At 45.3% G+C, this 19,781-nt stretch overlaps 1 protein-coding gene across 1 annotated transcript; it reads left to right on the plus strand.

Annotated features, from left to right (window-relative positions):
- Positions 1–488: 488 nt before the first annotated feature.
- znf76 (zinc finger protein 76) lies at positions 489–10,023 on the plus strand. Its single transcript, XM_064304911.1, has 14 exons — positions 489–643; positions 2,788–2,909; positions 3,334–3,417; positions 3,714–3,791; positions 3,880–4,070; positions 4,374–4,460; positions 4,753–4,869; positions 5,274–5,475; positions 5,729–5,908; positions 6,386–6,604; positions 7,268–7,419; positions 7,503–7,664; positions 7,955–8,063; positions 8,393–10,023. Exons 2-14 carry the CDS (start codon positions 2,837–2,839, stop codon positions 8,482–8,484), a joined length of 1,746 nt encoding a protein of 581 aa, XP_064160981.1. The 5' UTR covers positions 489–643; positions 2,788–2,836; the 3' UTR covers positions 8,485–10,023.
- The last annotated feature ends 9,758 nt before the right edge of the window (positions 10,024–19,781 follow it).

Consider the following 19,781-nt stretch of genomic DNA (forward strand, 5'->3'; position numbering starts at 1 on the left):
TCCACCCCCCACCCCCCTACACACACAAACAGTGCCACTGGTGGTTGGCTGTTTTCCTGCCAAAGCTAAAATTCTGGTTTCAAAAATTTCAATTTGGGACCGCATGTAAACAATGTTCTGAGAGCTGCATGCAAAGCTAAATAACAATAAAATTACATTAAAAAATTGAAGAATGCAATAAAAAACAGCAAGAAAGGTTAGGTAGAGTATGGGAATTTATACATACCAGATTGTTTTCATATTTTAGAGAAGTTTGTGTTTATCGTTAATACACATCATACTATATTTATACTTACTGTTATACTATATTATTATCCCTATCATACTTGTTCTTGTTAGTTAAGTTAATGTCTAACATTATATGCTAAAACTTTATGTGCTAAGCATCTCCATCCTGTCCAACCAAGCTACGTAAATACTGCGTCATTAGTGTATAAATATGAATCACACTAATTCGGTGCGAAGTGTCTTTGTTTTGTATTGGTTACTGTACAATTGTAATCTCGCTGTTCTCAGCCCAGCCCTGTCACGATTGTGGCTTCGATTAAACATAGACACGTGTTTGTTTACTTTCCTGTCAGCCGGCTACAACTATTCACGTTCCCGGGCTTTTTTCTGACTAGTGCATGGCGGGCTGCTGGAGGTGAGTATCCCAGTTTGCGCTGCAGTTTCTCCGACCAAGGGAGAGATGGGATTGAAAAATGGGGGAGCAGTGACAAGTATACCATGTAGCACAACAGATTATTTGGGTATTGTTGTTTATAGTGTGATGAAAGTGAATGACAAAACACCCGTGATCGCGAAAAAGTGAGGGAGCAAACGGCTTCTGTCCCCAAATGCTAGAATCGTGCATAAACTAATGCAATGTGGTGGACAAGGCCTAATAGCAAGCTAGCTAACTATCAACATTCAGTTCCCTATGCTATAGCTTTTAGCAGTATAGCTTGTTGTATAACGATGGCTAGCTAAGATAACACAAAGCAGACACCTTGCTAGCTAATGTAAGATAACACCGTTATAGACAAAATATGAAATCGGTTAAAAACTACGCTAGCTAGTAACTTTGAGTTTAGGCCGATCTTTAGCTGTTAGCTAGATAGCCATCTAACGTCGTTAGACAAAGCGCAGTAGGCGAACACATTAGGCAGCTAGCCAGTTAGCGATGTGCTAGTTTACTCATGGAGCCAAGTTTGCTATCCAGAACAAATGGAGCAGTGTATGAACAGTGTGGTTAGCCTCAGCTTTTCATGTAACGTTACATACCCTAGTTTATAAGCAAAGCTGTGAAAGTAAAAACTAAGAAGTCCCCTTCTTGTCCAGGGACAGTTGACTAACGTTAACTTGATGTGGCCAATGTTAGCAAGAATAGATGGATAAGGATCATCTCATGACAATGAGCTAGCTAGCCAGGCAGCCTGGTGAAGCAATACATTACAAGCTAACTAGCTGGATTGAATATTTCGCTAGTAGCTTGTTAGCCAGCCAGCAAGCTGCAGTGCTATTGTTGACTCCTGATTAGTGTGTTGCTGTCTAACGTCAAATGTTTCATTTTACTGTTGGTAACTTAAGCGTGAACAGACTCCACCATTACCAGAACGTATTGTGCTTGTGGTCATTACTTCCTTGCCCCAAATATGTGGTTTAGCTCATACACATGAAGTCTGTAATCACCTGCACTCATCTCGAAATGTTTTTGTAAGCATGGCTGTAACTAGGGTGGGCCTGACATTTTAGGAACACTGATGTTTCTCATATTGAATAAGTGTTTGTATCTCGCAATCTGACCAGGTGACTCAACAATAATGGTAACGTTCGATACACCCCAGATAACGCCTTTCAAAAGCCATCTTTTATATTAGTCAGATATTAATCCGCTATACGTTTCAGTTTTATTGCAACGCATACTTTGTAATGCCACTTTGTAATCGGAATGTACAATGCAATATATCAATAGCTTATTGGCCTACAATTTTCTGTGTGAATTTAGCATAATTATAAGTGGTGCAACGGTAGAATACAACATGGTGAATATGATCAGTATAACTCATTTGTATTATACAAATACACACAGCATAATCTGTTTACTGAGGAAGACCTATTATTAATGCATTCCAACAGATAATAGCATCTACGTGGTGCCATGATATAAATATGAACGTTAATTCTACCATGATGCATATATATGAGGTATTTTAAAATATTTTTCATATCTTCATATATCGTATATAATTGCATTTGCATATCTCATTAGAACAGACCATAGACAGCTTCAAGAGATTACAAAACTCAAGGGGAACATTTATCAGTATATTCTTATACCTGCTCTCTTTGGGCCATTTACTTTTGCTTTATATGCACAACTCTATCTTTTTACGGAGTTCAGTTTAAAAGTAGGCTACTTGTTGACAGCATCCAGAAACATTAAATATCATAAAGTGCAATGAGATATACCCCACAATAAGATTGTTGTATGGTAAACAAGCATATTCTTTCCCCAGTTTCGCACTGTGACAGCTCTTTAAAGTTGGCTTTTTTGTTGTTGTAAAATACCTGGATGGAATTACTCTATAGCGTGAGCAGGAGGGATTCAAAAGCATTTCATAAGCCACAGTGTGTTGGGATACAGGATGCCGATCCTTCTCCATGGTGGTTGAAAGTGAGTAATTGCAGTTCCTGTTCGTAGTAACGGTTGAGCGCTGCCATATTCATCCGGGTGGTTTATTTTTTTTTAGCTTTTGTCACGCCCTGTCCCTGAGTTTTCTGAGTGCACCGTGACTCCCATTTCAGCAGGTGACAGGATCTGTTGTGTGACAGGAGCTTTGGCCTTAGATGAAGAATGGAGAGTCTAGGCCTACAGGCTGTGGCTCTTAGTGATGGCTCCACCGCGTACATCCAGCAGGCTATCAAAGGTAAATGGACACCCGACCCTGGATTGATGCTCCTCAGCACAGGGAGTGTGGCTTCACTGGGCCACTCTCCCCATTGGCTATTCTGCCTAATGAGTCAATCCCGTTAAAATGGCTTACTTTTAAGTGGTATATACATAGAATTTTGTTTTAACCATTTATGTCTATGAAACTAGAGCAATGCAACAAACTCTGAAAATTGTTTTGTATACTTGCAAACAGTCACCTCTGTAACCAAAAGTCAGCAATTTGACCAAATGTGTCTGGCGATTAGGCTGGTTTGTAGACGGTTTGTAGACGCACATGTGAAACACAGTATGTGCTCTTTGCTATGATGGGTAATAGCCTGTTAAGCACAGCCATGGTATCATGGTGAAATGTGGGTGTGAAATCAGGGAGAAAGAAATACCTGTGAATGATCTTGCAGATGGGAGTCTGGTCGAAGGGGACACCGTCCAATTGGAGGATGGAACCACTGCGTACATCCAGCAGGTCACAGTTCAGCAGAAAGGTCAGCAGCTGTTGCTCGCCAGTTCAGAGGCAGTGTATCGTCTGTAGCCTTTGTGTTCAGGGGTTGGTACCCTTGCTCATGGAGAGCCACAGTCTTGTTGATTTGCGTTGTAATTTTATGTTTTGGGTTGTCCGTGAATGCTTTTGTTAATAAGTAATAAGTGAATGAATGCGCGTAATAAAAAATCCAGAAGACACTACTGCTTGCTGAGTTGTAGGTTTGTTGCGCGCTTTGTGTGGTTCATGAATTGTGTGATGCGATGCTGCTCTAACATTAGTGTTCCCCTGCCCTTACAGATCCCTTGCCCTTTGAAGATGGCCAGGCAGTGCAGTTGGAGGATGGGACCACAGCCTATATTCACCACACACCGAAAGGTACTCCTCAAGGCTATAGTAATATGGCACCTAGGCCACAGTGAAATTGTTGCGGTATATAACCTTTGACCTCCTGACCTCCGCCCAGATGGTTACGACCCTAACGCGGTGGAGGCAGTGCAGCTGGAGGATGGGAGCACGGCCTACATCCACCACCCCTCAGGGCTGCATGCGGGCGGCACCATCCTCACTGTACAGGCAGGGGGCGCTTTAGAGGAGCTGGCCGGTGACGACCCAGTGGAAAACGACACCATCTCAACACTGGAGCAGTACGCCAAGGTATACTGTACCACTGCATTTAGACTACTGGGCTGTTTTTTCTCTTCTTATTTCTCTTCTAATCATTCGGTCTCTTCTTCCGCTTCATGTAGTTTTTGTCCTGTCCTCTGTCTCCAACTGTAAAGTATTCTGAGTTAATTGTAAGAATGTGCTGTAACAGGTACATTTAGATTTTTTTGATTGGTTGATTTCTGCTCTCGTCGCGATAATCAGCTTTGTCCTGACTGTTGGCAGAGGTATAAAGGTAAGACAACTCTGTTCCCACTGCACTCAGCATCATGTGTTGCCCTATCATATGTGCAGATCGTGGAGTCTGAGGCTGACATGGAGGAGATCAACAGCAATGGACTCCAGAAGATGGACTCAAGGGTGCAGCACGCCACTGTGCAGGTACTGTGCGGAGAATGGCCAGGGCAGTGAGGAAGTCTGTGTGTGGCTGGGTGTGCGTGCGTTTGTGTGTGTGTGTGTGACTGGGTGTGTGTGTGTGTGTGTGTGTGTGTGGCTGGGGCTGTGTGTGTGTGTGTGTGTGTGTGTGTGTGTGTGGGGGTATGTGTGTGGATTAGGTTTCATCCTGACTCAGTTTCAGCTTTTTCCACAGTGTTAGAATTTAGTGGATAGTGCACATAGCAGGGACCAGTGCACGTGGGCAGACAGGTGAAGGGTGCCTGTGTGTGCCCTTCAGGTGATGTTTGAGGGGAAGTCGTGGGGCTCCTCCAAGGCGTCGCAGGCGGTGGAGAAGAGTTTCCGGTGCGACTTCGAGGGCTGCGGACGCCTGTACACCACTGCCCACCATCTCAAGGTGCCTCCGCCGCGCGCTCCGCCCTCCGGGTCACTGCCTGCCGCCGGCGATTCGGCCACATCGACGGGAAAGTGAAACCCAATCTGGCTGGCTGGCGGTGGGAAGCATGAGAAGGGTGCTTGCTTTCTTGTGGCGTCATGTGACTCAAGTTCGGTGGCATTGTTGGAGGAACTGCTTGTATATGTATGCATGTGTGTCATATGACCTTTTACGCACTGATTTTGTAACTGCTGCTTATTCGTTGTCACAGCCAGGTTTGAGTCTTTGAGGTCACTTCGTATGACAGCTGTTCATGTCTGGCAATGCTGATGTTGTGTGAAGTGCAGCGAGCATGAAGCGATCACTTCTGTGGCCGTGAGGTTGAGAAGCGCTGACCGCCGTGTGGCGCTGTCCCGCCGACGCAGGTGCACGAGCGCGCCCACACGGGCGACCGGCCGTACAGGTGCGAGGTGCCGTCCTGCGGGAAGGCCTTCGCCACTGGCTACGGGCTTAAGAGCCACCTGCGCACGCACACGGGGGAGAAGCCCTACAAGTGTCCCGAGGACATGTGCTACAAGGCCTTCAAGACGTCGGGGGACCTGCAGAAGCACGTCCGCACGCACACAGGTACGGCTGGGCGTGCATCCGCAACACCGGTGCAGCAGACTAACACACCGGTCCGGTGTAGTGTTGCTACACTCAGCTCTGTTCAGCTCTACTTTTAACCAGGTGTTTTTGGTTTCTGTATAGTGCATATTTTCCCTGTGCTGTCCGTCTAGAAGCGATTGTAAGTGTAAGGGAGCTGAAGGATGCTAACTGTGGGGGCATTATGGGAAAAGAACGGTCGGACGGCTGACCTCCACCCCTCTCTCTCCTGCAGGGGAGAAGCCCTTTAAGTGCCCGTTCGAAGGCTGCGGGCGCTCTTTCACCACCTCCAACATACGCAAGGTGCACATCCGCACCCACACAGGCGAGCGGCCCTACATGTGCTCCGAGCCGGGCTGTGGGAGGGGCTTCGCCAGCGCCACCAACTACAAGAATCACATGAGGATCCACACCGGTGAGGCTCTCACGGGTGTACTGTACCCTGGAGCGCACACAGATCTTTTAGTGTAATGTACTTTGTACCTTCAGAAATACTATCGTGAGTATATTGTGAAGGTGTAGAGGGTGTCACTTGTCCACAATAACCACTTTTATGTTAGAGTGGTTTACTGATCTTGCCCTGTGGATTTGTAGTATCCACTAGAGATCCACAGGATTGTGTGTTCTTTCAAGCTTATTCATGTAAATGGAATGAAATAAGCTCTTTTTCCAGTGTCAGGTGAACTGCTGGTGAGAAGCCTGTCTAAAGCTATCAGGAAGGCTGAATCACCTTTGATGCAGACAGAACTTGTGTAGCAGGGGTTCCAACTCTGATCATAATGAAATTATGAAACCCAAAAAAATTTCCACTCTTTCTTCCTCCTTCCACCCCTATCCTGCCTCCTCCGCCCCTGTCCCGCCCCCTCCGCCCCTGCCCCGCCCCTCTGCTCAGGCGAGAAGCCGTACGTGTGCACGGTGCCCGGCTGCGGGAAGCGCTTCACCGAGTACTCCAGCCTGTACAAGCACCACGTGGTCCACACGCACTGCAAGCCCTACACCTGCAACCACTGCGGCAAGACCTACAGGCAGACCTCCACGCTGGCCATGCACAAGCGCACCACGCACGGGGACTTCGAGGCCACCGAGGAGGGTGAGCACGTCCTGACTGAGGGTGAGGTGCCGGGACATGCCTGCGAATTTAAACTCGTGAGGGAACTGAGAAATTACACAGGGGGGGGACATGGTTTAGAGTTGCGCAGGGAACTGAGACGTTGCACAGGCAGGTATGGTTTAGAGTTGAACTGAGACTTTACACAGGGGAACTTGATTTAGAGTTGTATTGTGAAATTACACAGGGGAACATGATTTAGAGTTGTATTATGAAATTACACAGGGGAACGTAGTTTAGAGTTGAACTGAGAAATTACACAGGGGGAATATGGTTTAGTGTTGCAAGTTTATGCAAGGAAAATTGCAAAAATTGTACAGGGAAACAAAAACTGGGAGTTGTGAAATTACCCTGGGTAATACTGTTCATGGAATGTTACAAAATTACAAAATTGTAGAGCGTGTTAAATAAATCCTCAGAGGATGATAAAATACTACCACAATTTTAATATTAACTTGGCATGTGCATAAAAGGGAAAATTCAGTCAAAAACATCTAAATATATTTTTACTGTCAACAGATATTTACTGCACATATACTGTAAACGGATATTTTGGTGTAGATTACTTTCAAAGTAAGCGTAGGATAGTTTCCATATTCCGTTTGCTTAAGTTCAGTGGTGTTTAAGACCCTTTGTAAACACCCTCCTATGTCTCTCTGTGGACAGAGCTGGAGTCGCTGGACCCTCCCCTAAAACGCTCCAGAGTGGCTTACCTGGAGGGGGCGGACCCCAAGGAGGAGGACACCCATGTCACCATGGTGACAGAGGACACCATCGGCTCCCAGGTGGCCCTGATCACGCAAGATCGGCCGCAGCAGGTGGGCAGACCGTAAAGGAGGGGGGGGGCGGGCAAATCGAGCTGTCAATCATTTTGAGCGGACAAAATGCATGTGCTTTACAGGTCAGCCTGTCCCACGAAGAGCTGCATGTGCTGGGCACGGCCATCACCATGGTGACGCAGGACGGCACCACCATCACCGTGCCCGCTCACCAGGAGGACGTGGACGGCATGGGGGAGCACACTGTCACTATGATCACGGGAGACGGCAAGGAGATGCAGCCGGTGCGTTCTGCCTGAGTCTGAGTCCTCCAGTGGTGGTGTGTGAGCATGGCTGAAATGTGGAAGACCTTGCTGTGAAGTCCCAGTGTACACTTCCACCTTCACGAGCCCTTCTTGCCACTTTTAATAGATGGGAATTGTAAATGTGGAGTCTGGGGCCCAGTGTGATGGAGTCCATTTTTACCCTATAGGAATGTATAACCTTTGTTTTTGTTTTGTTGAAGTGTGCACTTGAAGTGCGCACTGTTAGTCAGCTCTTCATCAGTCTTGTGCGTTTGCTCCTCCTCCTTCAGGTTGCCATAGTGTCGTCAGAGAGTCTTATGACTGGAAGCTCAGAAATGTCCAACCCACATTACCAGCAGGTGGCACTGTTGGCCACTGCCAACGGCACTCAGATTGTACGTCGTTCCACATTGACAGCTTTGTTGTCTATGTACTGTGCAGAAGAGCTGATAAACAATTTAAATTTCTATGTCTATAATAACTTACATGGTATGTAGTTATACGATGTTGTTTATCGCATAACTTGTGTGATGTCTTCTTATGTTGAGTGTTTCTCCACGTGTACACCGTTTGTACACGTACGTGTGTGTGCGTGTGCGTGTGTGTGCGCGTGAGTGTGTGGTTTTGTGAGTGTTTGTATATTTTTGTGTGTGCGTGCACGTGTGTGGTTGTGTGTGTTTGCGTGCTCGTGTACGTATTGTCATGTATCTGCACATGTGCGCGTGTGTTCCAGCTGGAGGAGCAGCAGACTCTGGAGGAGGCCATCAGCATGGCCACTGCAGCCATCCAGCATGGGGTCTCCTCGGAGGCAGGGTGCTGAGGGAGGCCCATGCACTGCACCCCCAGGATCTTATGAACTATTGACTGGACCCCCCCCCCCCCCCCGGATGGATACATCCGCCCAGCACTTCTCCTGACTCTCCCTCTGCTGCTTTAACAATACCCATCAGAGCTTGACCCAGGCGGTCACCAAGGGGTCCGGGCAGCCTGGAGACCGTCTCTAAGGAGACCAGATATCCCAGATACGCCAGCCTCCTCTTCGGTCCTCAGAGGGAGCGGAACTGTGCTTCTTTCGCCTGTTTCGCTACAATATGCAGTTCTGTGACCTCAGATGAACAGGAAGACAGAGGGCAGACTACTGTTGCTTTTGTTTTTACAACAGAGCACCATGTGTTGTGTGCGTGCGTGACAGAGAGAGAAAGTGTGTGTGTTTCTATAGGGTGAGTGAAGTAATGAAGTCCTTATTTCTTTGAAGGCGATGAATTCCAAGCAGGCAAATCCAACTCATTTTCAGGTCAGCCGAGGAACTGTAGAATTAAATTGGGAGGATGGGTTTTGTTCTGAGAGAATGAATGTCCACAGTGACAAAAGCCAATATTAATCATAACCTTTAACGTATCATCCATGGAAGATTAGGGTTAAAGGCTAACGTATTGCTAGCGTACGGTTCTGCACCCTGAAGGGTTACATGTAGTTCTGCAGGTTTGAAGTCTTTTTATATCTGGTTCTAGTACTTTTTGGGCTGGAGTGGTTTTGATTAATGCCCTTAAAGGTAGTTCATTTGGTCAAGTAAATAAGATCTCAGGTTCTGGTTCTGTTATTACGTGATGCCACCAGTGCCCAACGTCTGTAGCGAAAGGGTTAACATGCTCAAAACAACTGGATGCATTTGCTTTGGTAATGGTCCAATTAAAGAACAATCTCAAGGCCCTGCGACCCTGAAAACGGGTCACTGGTTATTTCCCTCTGATATGCAATCGCAGCCGAGCCCCACAGTCGTTGCCGAGTCTCGCTTCGCTCCGAACAGCGGCAGTTAACCGCGCGGCATGCAAACGGACTGCGCGGCGACGGACGGACCTGCCCGTCTGCGCTCACGTTTGCGCATGGAGAGTCCGCTGGCTGACCGCAGAACGATCAGGCCCGGTCAGCCCCCCCCCCCGTCACGCATACGGAGTCTCACCCTACTTTGTGGCTGCGATGCTGTTGTGGACACAATCTCACGGTCTCTGCCTCAGTTTGGAGTCTATTGTGGTCTTGATCGCTTTTAAAGGCGAGGTCAGGAGGGGCCGTTGGGGAACAGATGAATGCGATCGCAAATCCCATCGGGCTGTGCAGGGTTTAGCCTGGCAGAACGGCACAAGCAGAATTAAAAATGTACGTCCTAGTGTTCTACGATAACACGGAGGATCCAGCAAGTCTGCACTGTTACATTTTCTACTGAAATTGGCATTCGGTGTTCAGTCTGTCGGCGAATGAGGTCGCCCGCTGGCGTTCCCTTTTCTCAGGAAGCAGTGTCTTTTTCACAGCCGCTGTTATCATTCTTGCCTGGCAGTGCTCAATAAACTTGTTTTTAATACAAGTCGCTGTTTTAATCTTTGACTGGAAAGGTGACACGACCTTTGCCCTTTGAACTACGGTTGCGGTTAGGACCTCTCAACAGCGGGTCTGTTGCTCCATCAGGAAGAATAACACCTGCTGACCTAATGAAACTGAAGATGGTTTATTTCAAAAAAACCTTTACCGTAGTTCATTTAGGTCTCTCACACACATACACATACACAAATATACATGCACAGAGAGAGAAATCCTGGAGAGGTGGATTAGTTGCAGTAAGTGAAAAGGTAAACCCTGGAGTGTGAATTGTGCCACTGCATCTATGATACTGGAAGTGTAGGGATCCTGGAGACCTTTACTTTTTTGAGCCTTTGTATGATTATTACTCGTATTACATGAGTTGAGGGCATATCTTAATCTTCGTTTGAATTTACAGTAGTTAGAAAGTGTGTCTTAAACATGTATTTAACGAGCTACATGTAAGGTCTTCAAGACAAGCGAGTGTTCTCTGCATGCGAGGAATCCGCTCTGTGTCCTTAATTAGCGTGTTTTCACGGTGCTTTGTTCTAATGCACAGGTGTCTAACTCCAGTCCTGGAGGGCTGCAGTGTCTGCTGGTGTCTTTCATTTAAGTCATTGATTAGTTAAGGAATCCACATACCTTGTTCTCAAGGCCTTAATTGGCAGCTGATTGAAAGGAAACCACAAAAAACCCGCAGACACCGTGGCCCCATTCAGTTTGACACCCCTGTTCTAATGAGAACAACTGGATTCATTTTCTAATTAAACGAGCCATCACCGTGCTCATATGCTGTTCTAATAACAGGGATGGAATTACTGTAGATTCTAAGTCTTTCACTTGTCAGATGATCACTGCACAGTACATGCTAAATAAACATTAGTTGTACTAAGGGAGCATAGCAGTCAGAGTAAAAGTCTGATGAGTGGCGATGTGGAGCAGGCCGGGGTAACTGACACCCCCAGGGCCTACAGACCCCGCCTCTCATTCCAGCTCACTGCCGTGGCTGTTTGAAGTCACCAGGTGCTCATCCAGGTGTCGGTCAGTTGCTAATTGAAAGGTAACCGCAGCGTCTTCCTTGGAGTTCTGGACACACCCATCCTTCCAGTAGACGGCTGGTACTGAGGCTTACTATCGGAACAGTGCATAACAAACTGGTATTTAACACCTCCAGTGACATCATCGTTCTCATTCAACTTTGAGCCTCAACCACACATAATGGACTCCAAAAAAAGTCTGCTGCGCTGACTATAAAAATATCGCCCCCGTTGCAACTCTCTTTAGTGAGTCATAGCAATCTCTGTTTATAATGCTAGGATATGTGCTGTTCAGGCAGAGTAAGTGCTTAAAATCATGGTGGTTTGTTTACCACAAGGGGGCAGACTTGCTATTTAAGACTGATCTGTATACGTACAAAATTGGTTGAGCCCATTGTCCTGCGATGGATTGGCGTCCTGTCCAGGGTGTATTCCTGCCTCTCGCCCAATGCACGCTGGGATAAGTTCCTGCACCCCCGTGACCCTGACCAGGAGAAGTGGGTGTAGATGTTGGATGGATTGTTGAGCCCAATTCTGAATTCATCACACTGACAGATTTCCAAAACTAAATAAATTGTAGTACTACCTGTGAAGAATGATGGAATTTAAAATATTACCATTTCTTGTTAACACAATTTTGGCTTCCACATGTGATATATGCCCATTTCAGTAGTAAGTATAGATCCATGTATCAATTATGGAACGTATGACTGAGGCAGTTGTTTAAATTATATATACCTCAAGTAAGGCAGAGGCCAAAATTATTGTTGGTCTCTGCCTTAATTGAGGTATATGACATTTATTCTATCAGTGTTGATTGTAAATGTATCGTTTGGTGATGTCTGACCAAGATAAGAAAAAGCCGGTGCTTGTCAGCCAAGACAAGGGCCGGTGAACTCGGGCGATATTTGGACTTCCGTGAATCACACTGAGTAACGAACAGGCTGCTAAAACAGGAACATGAGAAAATGAATCACACATGCAGAATGGTTGTGTATACGCTGTGTTGATGGAGAACTTTGGTTTTCTAAAGGTCTTTAGCGGTTCCCCTTTATGGCGGTATCATCTTAAGTCCGAGTTACTTTCTATTCCAGCGCTTTCCACTCTGCTGACATGGCATTTTGTCTCACCACGCTTTTGGTGTCCCCTTAACCACAATCAAAGGAAGAGAGCTGGGGTAGATATTCATGATGTACAGACCATTGCATGGTTAAGACCAGATCAGGGTTTTCTTGTCGGAGAGATGCTTTGTGTTCCGCAAGAGGACAAGCTGATCTTAAAAACAAGACTGTTTTTTCAGTAGTCTAGTCTTGTTTTCTAATTTTTTTTTAGAATTGACCAAAATGAATTTGCAGTACAGAATAACAAGTAACTACAAATTACATAATGGTTTCATGTGGTTGTAAAGCGGAAGAATACAGTGTGCCAAGTTTCTTTAGTCTTAAAAGTCAGTTGTTCTCACGCCTGCAATTTGTACTTTTTTAATACAATGAATCCTCATCTGTTGCCTAGTCTAACAAATCTCAGAAACTAATTCCTGACTTAATGGAGATCAGTGTTTTTTAACGGCCAATCTCCTCAAATCAACATTTGCTTCAGTCCTCAGTGTCCACATAGGTAAATTTGTTTCCTCACAGCCAAAAAAAAAAAAAAAAATTCTTTTTTATCTCCTCTGTGAGCACCAGGCTGTCATTTCAATTAAACCTTGCCATGTTGATTTCTCATTTCCAGTTTTTAAGCTTCTTGTGTCCTTTAACTAATGCAGATGTAATCACACAAGCGGGTTTATTCTGGCAGAGATGAAGTTGAAGCAGATTTTTTTTGTGTCCTTTTTCAAGCACCATCCACTAAGCAGGCAGTGAATGACTGCTGCAGCAGTGAGAATGGAGTGTGGAGCGGGCTGAATTTGCTCCAGTATTGGTTCTGTGTTTACTCTGGTTTACGCACCGTATTCTAGTGCGGGAGTGGAGCTTCAGGTGTGGTGTAATGTGTCCAAACAGGCTCGTCCTTCTCAAGTTTACATATTGTGGCTAACTTTATAAGCTGTTATGATGTGTCTCACTGAAAGGTGTTATGGCCGTGCCACGTTATCCTCAGATTAGAGTCCGCTGCTCTCTTCTCTACACCATATGAAAGTGTACCCAACAATTTAATGTTTTTCCTTAATGTGGCCGTACAGCAAAAAAAGTATAATCCTGCTACAGAAGATGCTGTTACAATCGGTACTGGGAATATATAATGAACTTCAATAAATTTGAGTTCTACTGGAGAGAACACTACTGCATGTAGTATGCACTATTGACAAGATTCTATTAAATTTCCCTTTAAAATTTAGGGTAGTATAGTATTTTCTGTGCTTTCCTATTGGATACATTTGTAAGCCCCCTCCAAAAAAATGCCTTTGTGTAGAGTAAGGTAATAGGCCATCTTGCCAGACATACAAACATAAAAGCTCTGCTCAGGAGATGCTTTGACACACAAGCCAGGGACTGCCCTCTCTGCTCAGTAGCTTTGTTCTACCTCGACAACAAACTCTCATTGGCCGGGCATCTGTGACATCATCTGCAGCCAGTGTCAGAGTGAGGAAGTGCACTCGGGCTTTTACAGTCATTTGCAGAGCTACTCTTTTCTTCCCTCAGTGGAGCCAGCCCTTTTGCAGTTGTTCCTGTGTTTTAAGTAAATGCCCTTCAGGCCTGTTGAGGCGGTTTCCCCATGGTGCCTCTTTGTGAAATAACTGCCTCTGTGCCCTTAACAAAAACAAAGAAATACACAAGACATGTTCCTCGTATGTGCAAACGTACTTGGCCAATAAATCTGATTCTGATTCAGATTAACCCCTCACCTGTTCTCTCCGGGGTGCTTATCTTCACTACCTGTTTGCTAGGGCGGGTGGCTGTAGTCATAACCATATTCTTGGGAAACAATGGCAGTCCCAAGCACCAGTCCAATCAGATAACAGGTCCATGATAAAAAAAAATATATTGACCTTCCACCCCAGGTGTTTACAGTCACTACAATGCAGGGTGGTCGACGGTAAGACAAGAGCCTGTTGTCTCATGAATTGGAGGCACGTACAACTCTACACAATGGAGGTTAGATATCGATCTGTATTTAGTGCAAACTCTTGGCCTGGGCCCTCCCTGAATTGGGTTGTTTGTTCTCGCCTGCTTGGTCGTTAGTCGCCTTCAAATACATTCAATCAACTGCTTTCTTTCTTTTGTTAATCACCCTTCCACAAGCTCATCAGTCAGAAAAAAGAGAAGGTTTGGTGAATTTGTGAGGACATGTTTTGGACGCATTGCAAAAGAGGGGCAGTGAATAACTCATTGTGTCGTCTTGGCACTTCTAGGGTTGCAGTGTGCGTCATTTTTTTGCTCCTTCTAAGTCCTCAGTCACCAGGTTCCACTCTTTACCGTCTTGAATCGGTTCTGTATGTACTCCCCGTTGTTTACCGTTGACGGCTTTAACAGAACCGAAGAACTGGAATCCCTGCCAGGCTATTGTGAAACCATGATCTGGGGCAATGAGAGCTCCATAAGAAAGAGGCACCAAACATATTCATAACGTGTATTGTTATGCTTCATGACTGCATTCTTCATGACTTCAGCTCTTGGATTCTCAGTGGATATTATTTTAAATGTATTTTTTTAAGCTAACCTAGCAGACATTTATTTATGGGTATATTATATTTTGCCTGCACCGTACTCTGCTCATCTAAGAAGTTGCTATGAGTTCCTCTGTAATTATGAAAACCAGCGGAGCCAATGGAAGAGCACTTGAGGCCGGGGGGGTGGGGGGGGGGGGGGGCAGTTGGGGGAGCCTCACGGCAGGCCGCTGGGAGAATGGCAGTTAATCCGTCTCCTACGGAGTCCGTGGGGCCTGCGGTCTGCCTGCCCTCCTCCTTCAGCGGACCCTGATTTGGCTTCCTGTTTGCCTGCGGTTGATCCAGGCACAGGCTCCCTCCTTAATCTCCCCGTCGTTAAGTCCTGTTATCTGATTGGAATACCCGAGGGTGTGGTGCGCAGGAAAATCGGCCCGGTGGATTGTGTTTACGCTAAAGCTTTGCATGCAAAACGAACAGCCGGGCCAGTCCCTTCCCCTTCCAGCTATTCTCTAACACACTCCACTGAAATGAGACTTTCTCCTCAGTTCCCCAAAAAAAAGCACACTGACATAGTTTCAATGATGTAGCTGGGGGATTTTTTTTGTCCTTACCAAGCATTCGGAATGGGGTTATTCCATATTATGGTTTCATCATATTCACACATTCATTTTGTCTGAACGTTATTGGTGATGGTTAAAACTTAAGTGTGTTTACTGCTGGTATTGAGCTATCACTGGAAAAGGGGTGGAAAATGTGGTTGATTCCTAAATGAAATAATTATAGCTCTGCATTATTAAGTTTATGTTCTTTTGTGTAGTATGTGGACAAGACCATTTTAGGGTTGGTTGGCTGCATTATTCAGTTTTTCTCATTTCCAGTTTTGCCCTTTTAACACTGACCACAAAAAGGAAAGTTTAAATGTTGATTTTCAAAGCATGGCCACGTCACACAGACTCCACAGTCATCTGTGGGATGGTGGAACCAATGTATGTCATTTACAAAATAAATTTGCTTTTGGTACGCCTTGCTGACCCCCACCCCACACACAAAAAACACGGCAGAAAACTTGAAACAGGGTAGGCAAAGACTGAAAGGCTGATGGAAGAAGAGGACTGTGGTGGGCAGGAATGGGTTAACATGCTGAGGACCGCTGCCACGGAAACAGCTGGGGTGTGTTTGGTTAGTGTCGCCGTAATGCGGGGGTTTGCTATGGAAGGGCAAGGCAGCCGGTGAATGGTGTGGAAGGGACTGGTAGGGGGGCCTGGTGGGGGGAGGTGTGAGGAACTCACGATTTAATGCCTGTGAACACCTCCCCTCCCCACATCCCCTAACACACACTACCAACAGCTCCAGTGTTCGTGGAGGGGGGGGGGGGTGCGAGAGTTGTACTGGCAGCTGCTTTGGGCTGGGATTCCCGTCAACAGTGGAGCAGAGCAGAGACAATATAGGCTTTGTGAGGTAGGCAGGGGTAGAGACGGGGGGGGGGGGACACAGTGGAGACGGGAAGAGGGAAGTTGATGATCTGGTAAACAACTGTGAACGTGAAGAAACCCACACAATGCAGGGGGCTCTGTTCTCGTCTTACTTTCCTTCCACTCCCAACAGTTCTAGTTTTACAGTCTTACAGTCTGTTTTTTTTCTTTTTTTTTTTGAAGGTTACGTTTTTTTTTTCTTGCCCGGGCAAGTGTCCCACCTAATCTAAACCTCTGAAATATTGAGGAATTGCAAGGGGAATGGGGATTGAGGCATATGGTTGGTGAAATAAACATCTGAAAGTATTAAATGTTTAATGCTTTTAGATGTATATTTAGATATATTGTGTGGCTGCTGTTCATGATGAGCTTTGTAAAAAGCAGAATAACCTCTGAAATATTAACCCCTAAAATAAAATGTATCTTGCCTAGAAACGTCCTCTTGCGCCAATAAAATGAGATGCATTTCTTATTATTTCGCAGGAAGGAAAGTGTCTCTTAGGTTTGTTGGTAGCTTACATTATCATACTCAAGGATTTTAAATACACATATTTTATACATTAGATTCACTTCATATTCCACAAATGCATTGTATATGTCTGCAAAAGAGTAGGATTGGTTCTCTACAGTTGTTGATATGGCAACGTGCCCTCATAAATGTATGTATGAAATGAATGTATTTCGCTAGAACAGCGTCTACCCACCCCCCTCACACATACGCACACACACACACACACACAAGGGACCGTCCCTTAATGATGATGCAGCTGTGGGTGTCAGTTCTGCCTGGAAACAAGAAACACAGCTCACCATTTGTCACTCAGGAAGCCAAGGGAACTGCCCATCAGCCAGCAGTCACGACTCTGCAAAAACGCTCTCTCTCGCTCCCTTTCTCGCTTGCTCTTTCTCTCACGCTCTCTCTCGCTCTCTCTCTAGCTCCCTCTCTCTCTCTCTTTCTCTCTCCTCCTTCTCGCTCCCTCTCTCTCTTTGTGGCTGCCTCTCTCAGAAAAAAAAAAGTTTTCAAAACATGTTTAGGTTTCTAGCATACTTACTGAAGTACATTTGCAGTTGTTCTACTGAAATACTGAGGGCAACGATCAGTAATAATAATGGAATGAAAATATGTCTAAAGATAAGCGAGGCAAGGCTGAGTAAAATAGATCAATTGAGGTTCAGTGAAGGGGGAGTCCAAACTGACTGAAAACATTTTAGCGCAGAGGGAAGTAAGGCAACTACAGGATGCGTGCAAGAGCATTGCTCTTCAGGCAGGGGAGTTTCAGCATTACTCAAACCCTTCGCCAAACATGCACGTCCTGCCCTGTGTTCTCTCTGTCAGCCCCTCTTACGAAGCGCACGCCCAGACATGTTCGGTTCAAGCCTATTGAGAAATTTAGGTGTTCATATCCATTGACTCAGAACTGTATCTGAATCAATCATCCGGGGAAATGGCATTAGTACTCAACCGTCCTTAATTTGACGCAACTTGACAAAATGGCCCAAAGAAAAAAAATTAATAAAATTCAACACTGAAAATGGCCATGAAAATTAAGCCATTGTTTCACCCTAAGACTAATTAAAGGAAGAAATCATAATCTTCTGGGGCGACAGCACGCAGGGAAGGTGTGTGTGTGTGTGTGTGTGTGTAAGGGGGCTGTTACGGGAGGAGTGTGGTGAGATGGGGGTTGTGTTCTAGCTTTCTGTCCCTTTCTGTTGTAATTGGGGAGAATGCAGCAGGCTGTCGCCTGAGAAGAGGGATTAGCCAAATGGCCGCAAAAAGGATCCGCCCGCAGGACCAACTGGTGTCTGACTCACCGAGAGGCCCGGTTTTGCTGACAAAGCCGAAACCGCTGCACCTTGGGGGCAACGGGGGTGGGGGTGGGGGCGGGGGCGGGCCGGGATTAGGGTTTGGCGGGGTGAGGTGCGGAGCAGCGCGAAATGAGACACAAAACAATAACAGCTCCAGGGCAGGGAGGTACATGAGAACGGAGAGACACAGGCCCCGTTGGCTTTCTGAGCAAGAGCCAGGAGATTCCTTTCTGCTGGCTTGCGCACGCTCCTTAGCAAAAAAAAAAAAAAAAACCCCACTCTCGCCATCGAGTCGTTGTTTACTCATTGAGAAATGATCAGTGGAACAGTACTTTTGTGACTTCTATTCGTGTGCAATATATTATATATTAATATATTTTCGGAATAAAACGAATACCTTTGCATGTCAACAGGTGCCTTGATGCAACAAGTGTTACTTTTCTTCCAGGAAGTGATCCTTGCTGTATGCTCAGTCAATTAGTGATTACGAAGTATTCTTACGAAGTACGGGTTCTGACACACAAGGAAATATACTGAAATATACTAACTCAAACCCATTTATATTTTATAAATACAAATCGAGCCATTTGCTCCACAGAATATGGGCATTATTTCTACGTTTTTCAATTTTCCTATTGAAATTCTTTTTCAAACGTCTGATATTTATAGCCTTTAGTTTTAAGATTTTTCTGTTGTTCATTTTTAGCATTGATCTAACTTCACAGAATTCAGATGACAAACTGTGCATTTACCTACACTAACTTGTCTATCAAAGCAGCTCTTTCTGTTTATAAATCTGTTCAAACCAAATAAAAAGATGATTTATTTGTTTATCAATATTTGCTTTGTGCCTGTTACAGAGTTGGTCTTATGTATGATTCTTGTTTTTAGACATACAGTCTATACAGCCTAAACCGTCATTTTGGGTTTTGTTTTCAATGCTGGTGTCCATATGGCTTCCAAATACTGCAGTGTGTTAACCTGTTATTTCAATAATAATGGTGACAGGAGATTTAAAATTGTGGAGTGGAGGTTGAAGGAGGGTTGGATGAGGTATTTTTTTCTTCTTTTTAATTCAATTCAGATGGAGTACCACTGCACCAAGAAGTGGGGGTCTTGCTTGGAAAAGTTAAGAAAGCTGTCTGGTTGAAAAGAAGGAAATCTGCCTGGATACAAGCAGTGACCAATCAGGATCCAGTTGGGCTTATAAACAGTGTTTGACTGTCTATAGCAGCTGCTTGGGTCAAAGGCTGTCCATTTTTCTCCAAAGTTCTTAAAAAGCTGGGATCTTTGTTCCATGGCACTTGGATCCTGAGATTTATGGAAGGTGAGGGGTTAAATCAGTATTGTATGCTGAGGACAGCACAGACCTTGGGCTAACTCAACATGATTCAAAATACTGCACTTTTCTTTAGTAATTACATGCAATTTTGGATTTCAGTACATTTCCATTTTAGGAATAGAGTGTATGTGGCTTACCTTTGAATCTAGTTTTGTTTAGAAACAAAACTATTTCTCAGTTACATTATCACTCTGCCTACATGTGCCAAGATGGTTATTGGCCAAGAGTTTTTCCAGCCAACATTTCTTCATTGAACAGTTTAATGAAGGGGAAGGAAAACAAATACACTGTCACCATGGGACAATCGAAGTGACGACAAGGCCTGTGGCAAGTAAATAATGACAAGATCAGTTTGAGAGAGTGTGATTGTAAATGCACAACGCCCCTCGGTGTCTATAGGCAACGATGTGCAGCATGAGGGTGTATTTTAGCTGGAATAAGGCTGAGGAACCGGTTGAGACTGCTTCGTCCAGGAAGCTGAGCCACTCTCTGACATTTGACGCC

The sequence above is a fragment of the Anguilla rostrata genome, chromosome 13, assembly GCF_018555375.3.
Source record: "Anguilla rostrata isolate EN2019 chromosome 13, ASM1855537v3, whole genome shotgun sequence".
Classification (NCBI taxonomy): Eukaryota; Metazoa; Chordata; class Actinopteri; order Anguilliformes; family Anguillidae; genus Anguilla; species Anguilla rostrata.

Bases quoted from the DNA above. Each gene is read 5' to 3' on its own strand.
- znf76 (XM_064304911.1), top strand. From the start codon at position 2,837: ATGGAGAGTCTAGGCCTACAGGCTGTGGCTCTTAGTGATGGCTCCACC. The intron at 2,910-3,333 runs GTAAATGGACAC...ATGATCTTGCAG, and splicing joins CATCCAGCAGGCTATCAAAG to ATGGGAGTCTGGTCGAAGGG. The intron at 3,792-3,879 runs GTACTCCTCAAG...ACCTCCGCCCAG, and splicing joins TATTCACCACACACCGAAAG to ATGGTTACGACCCTAACGCG.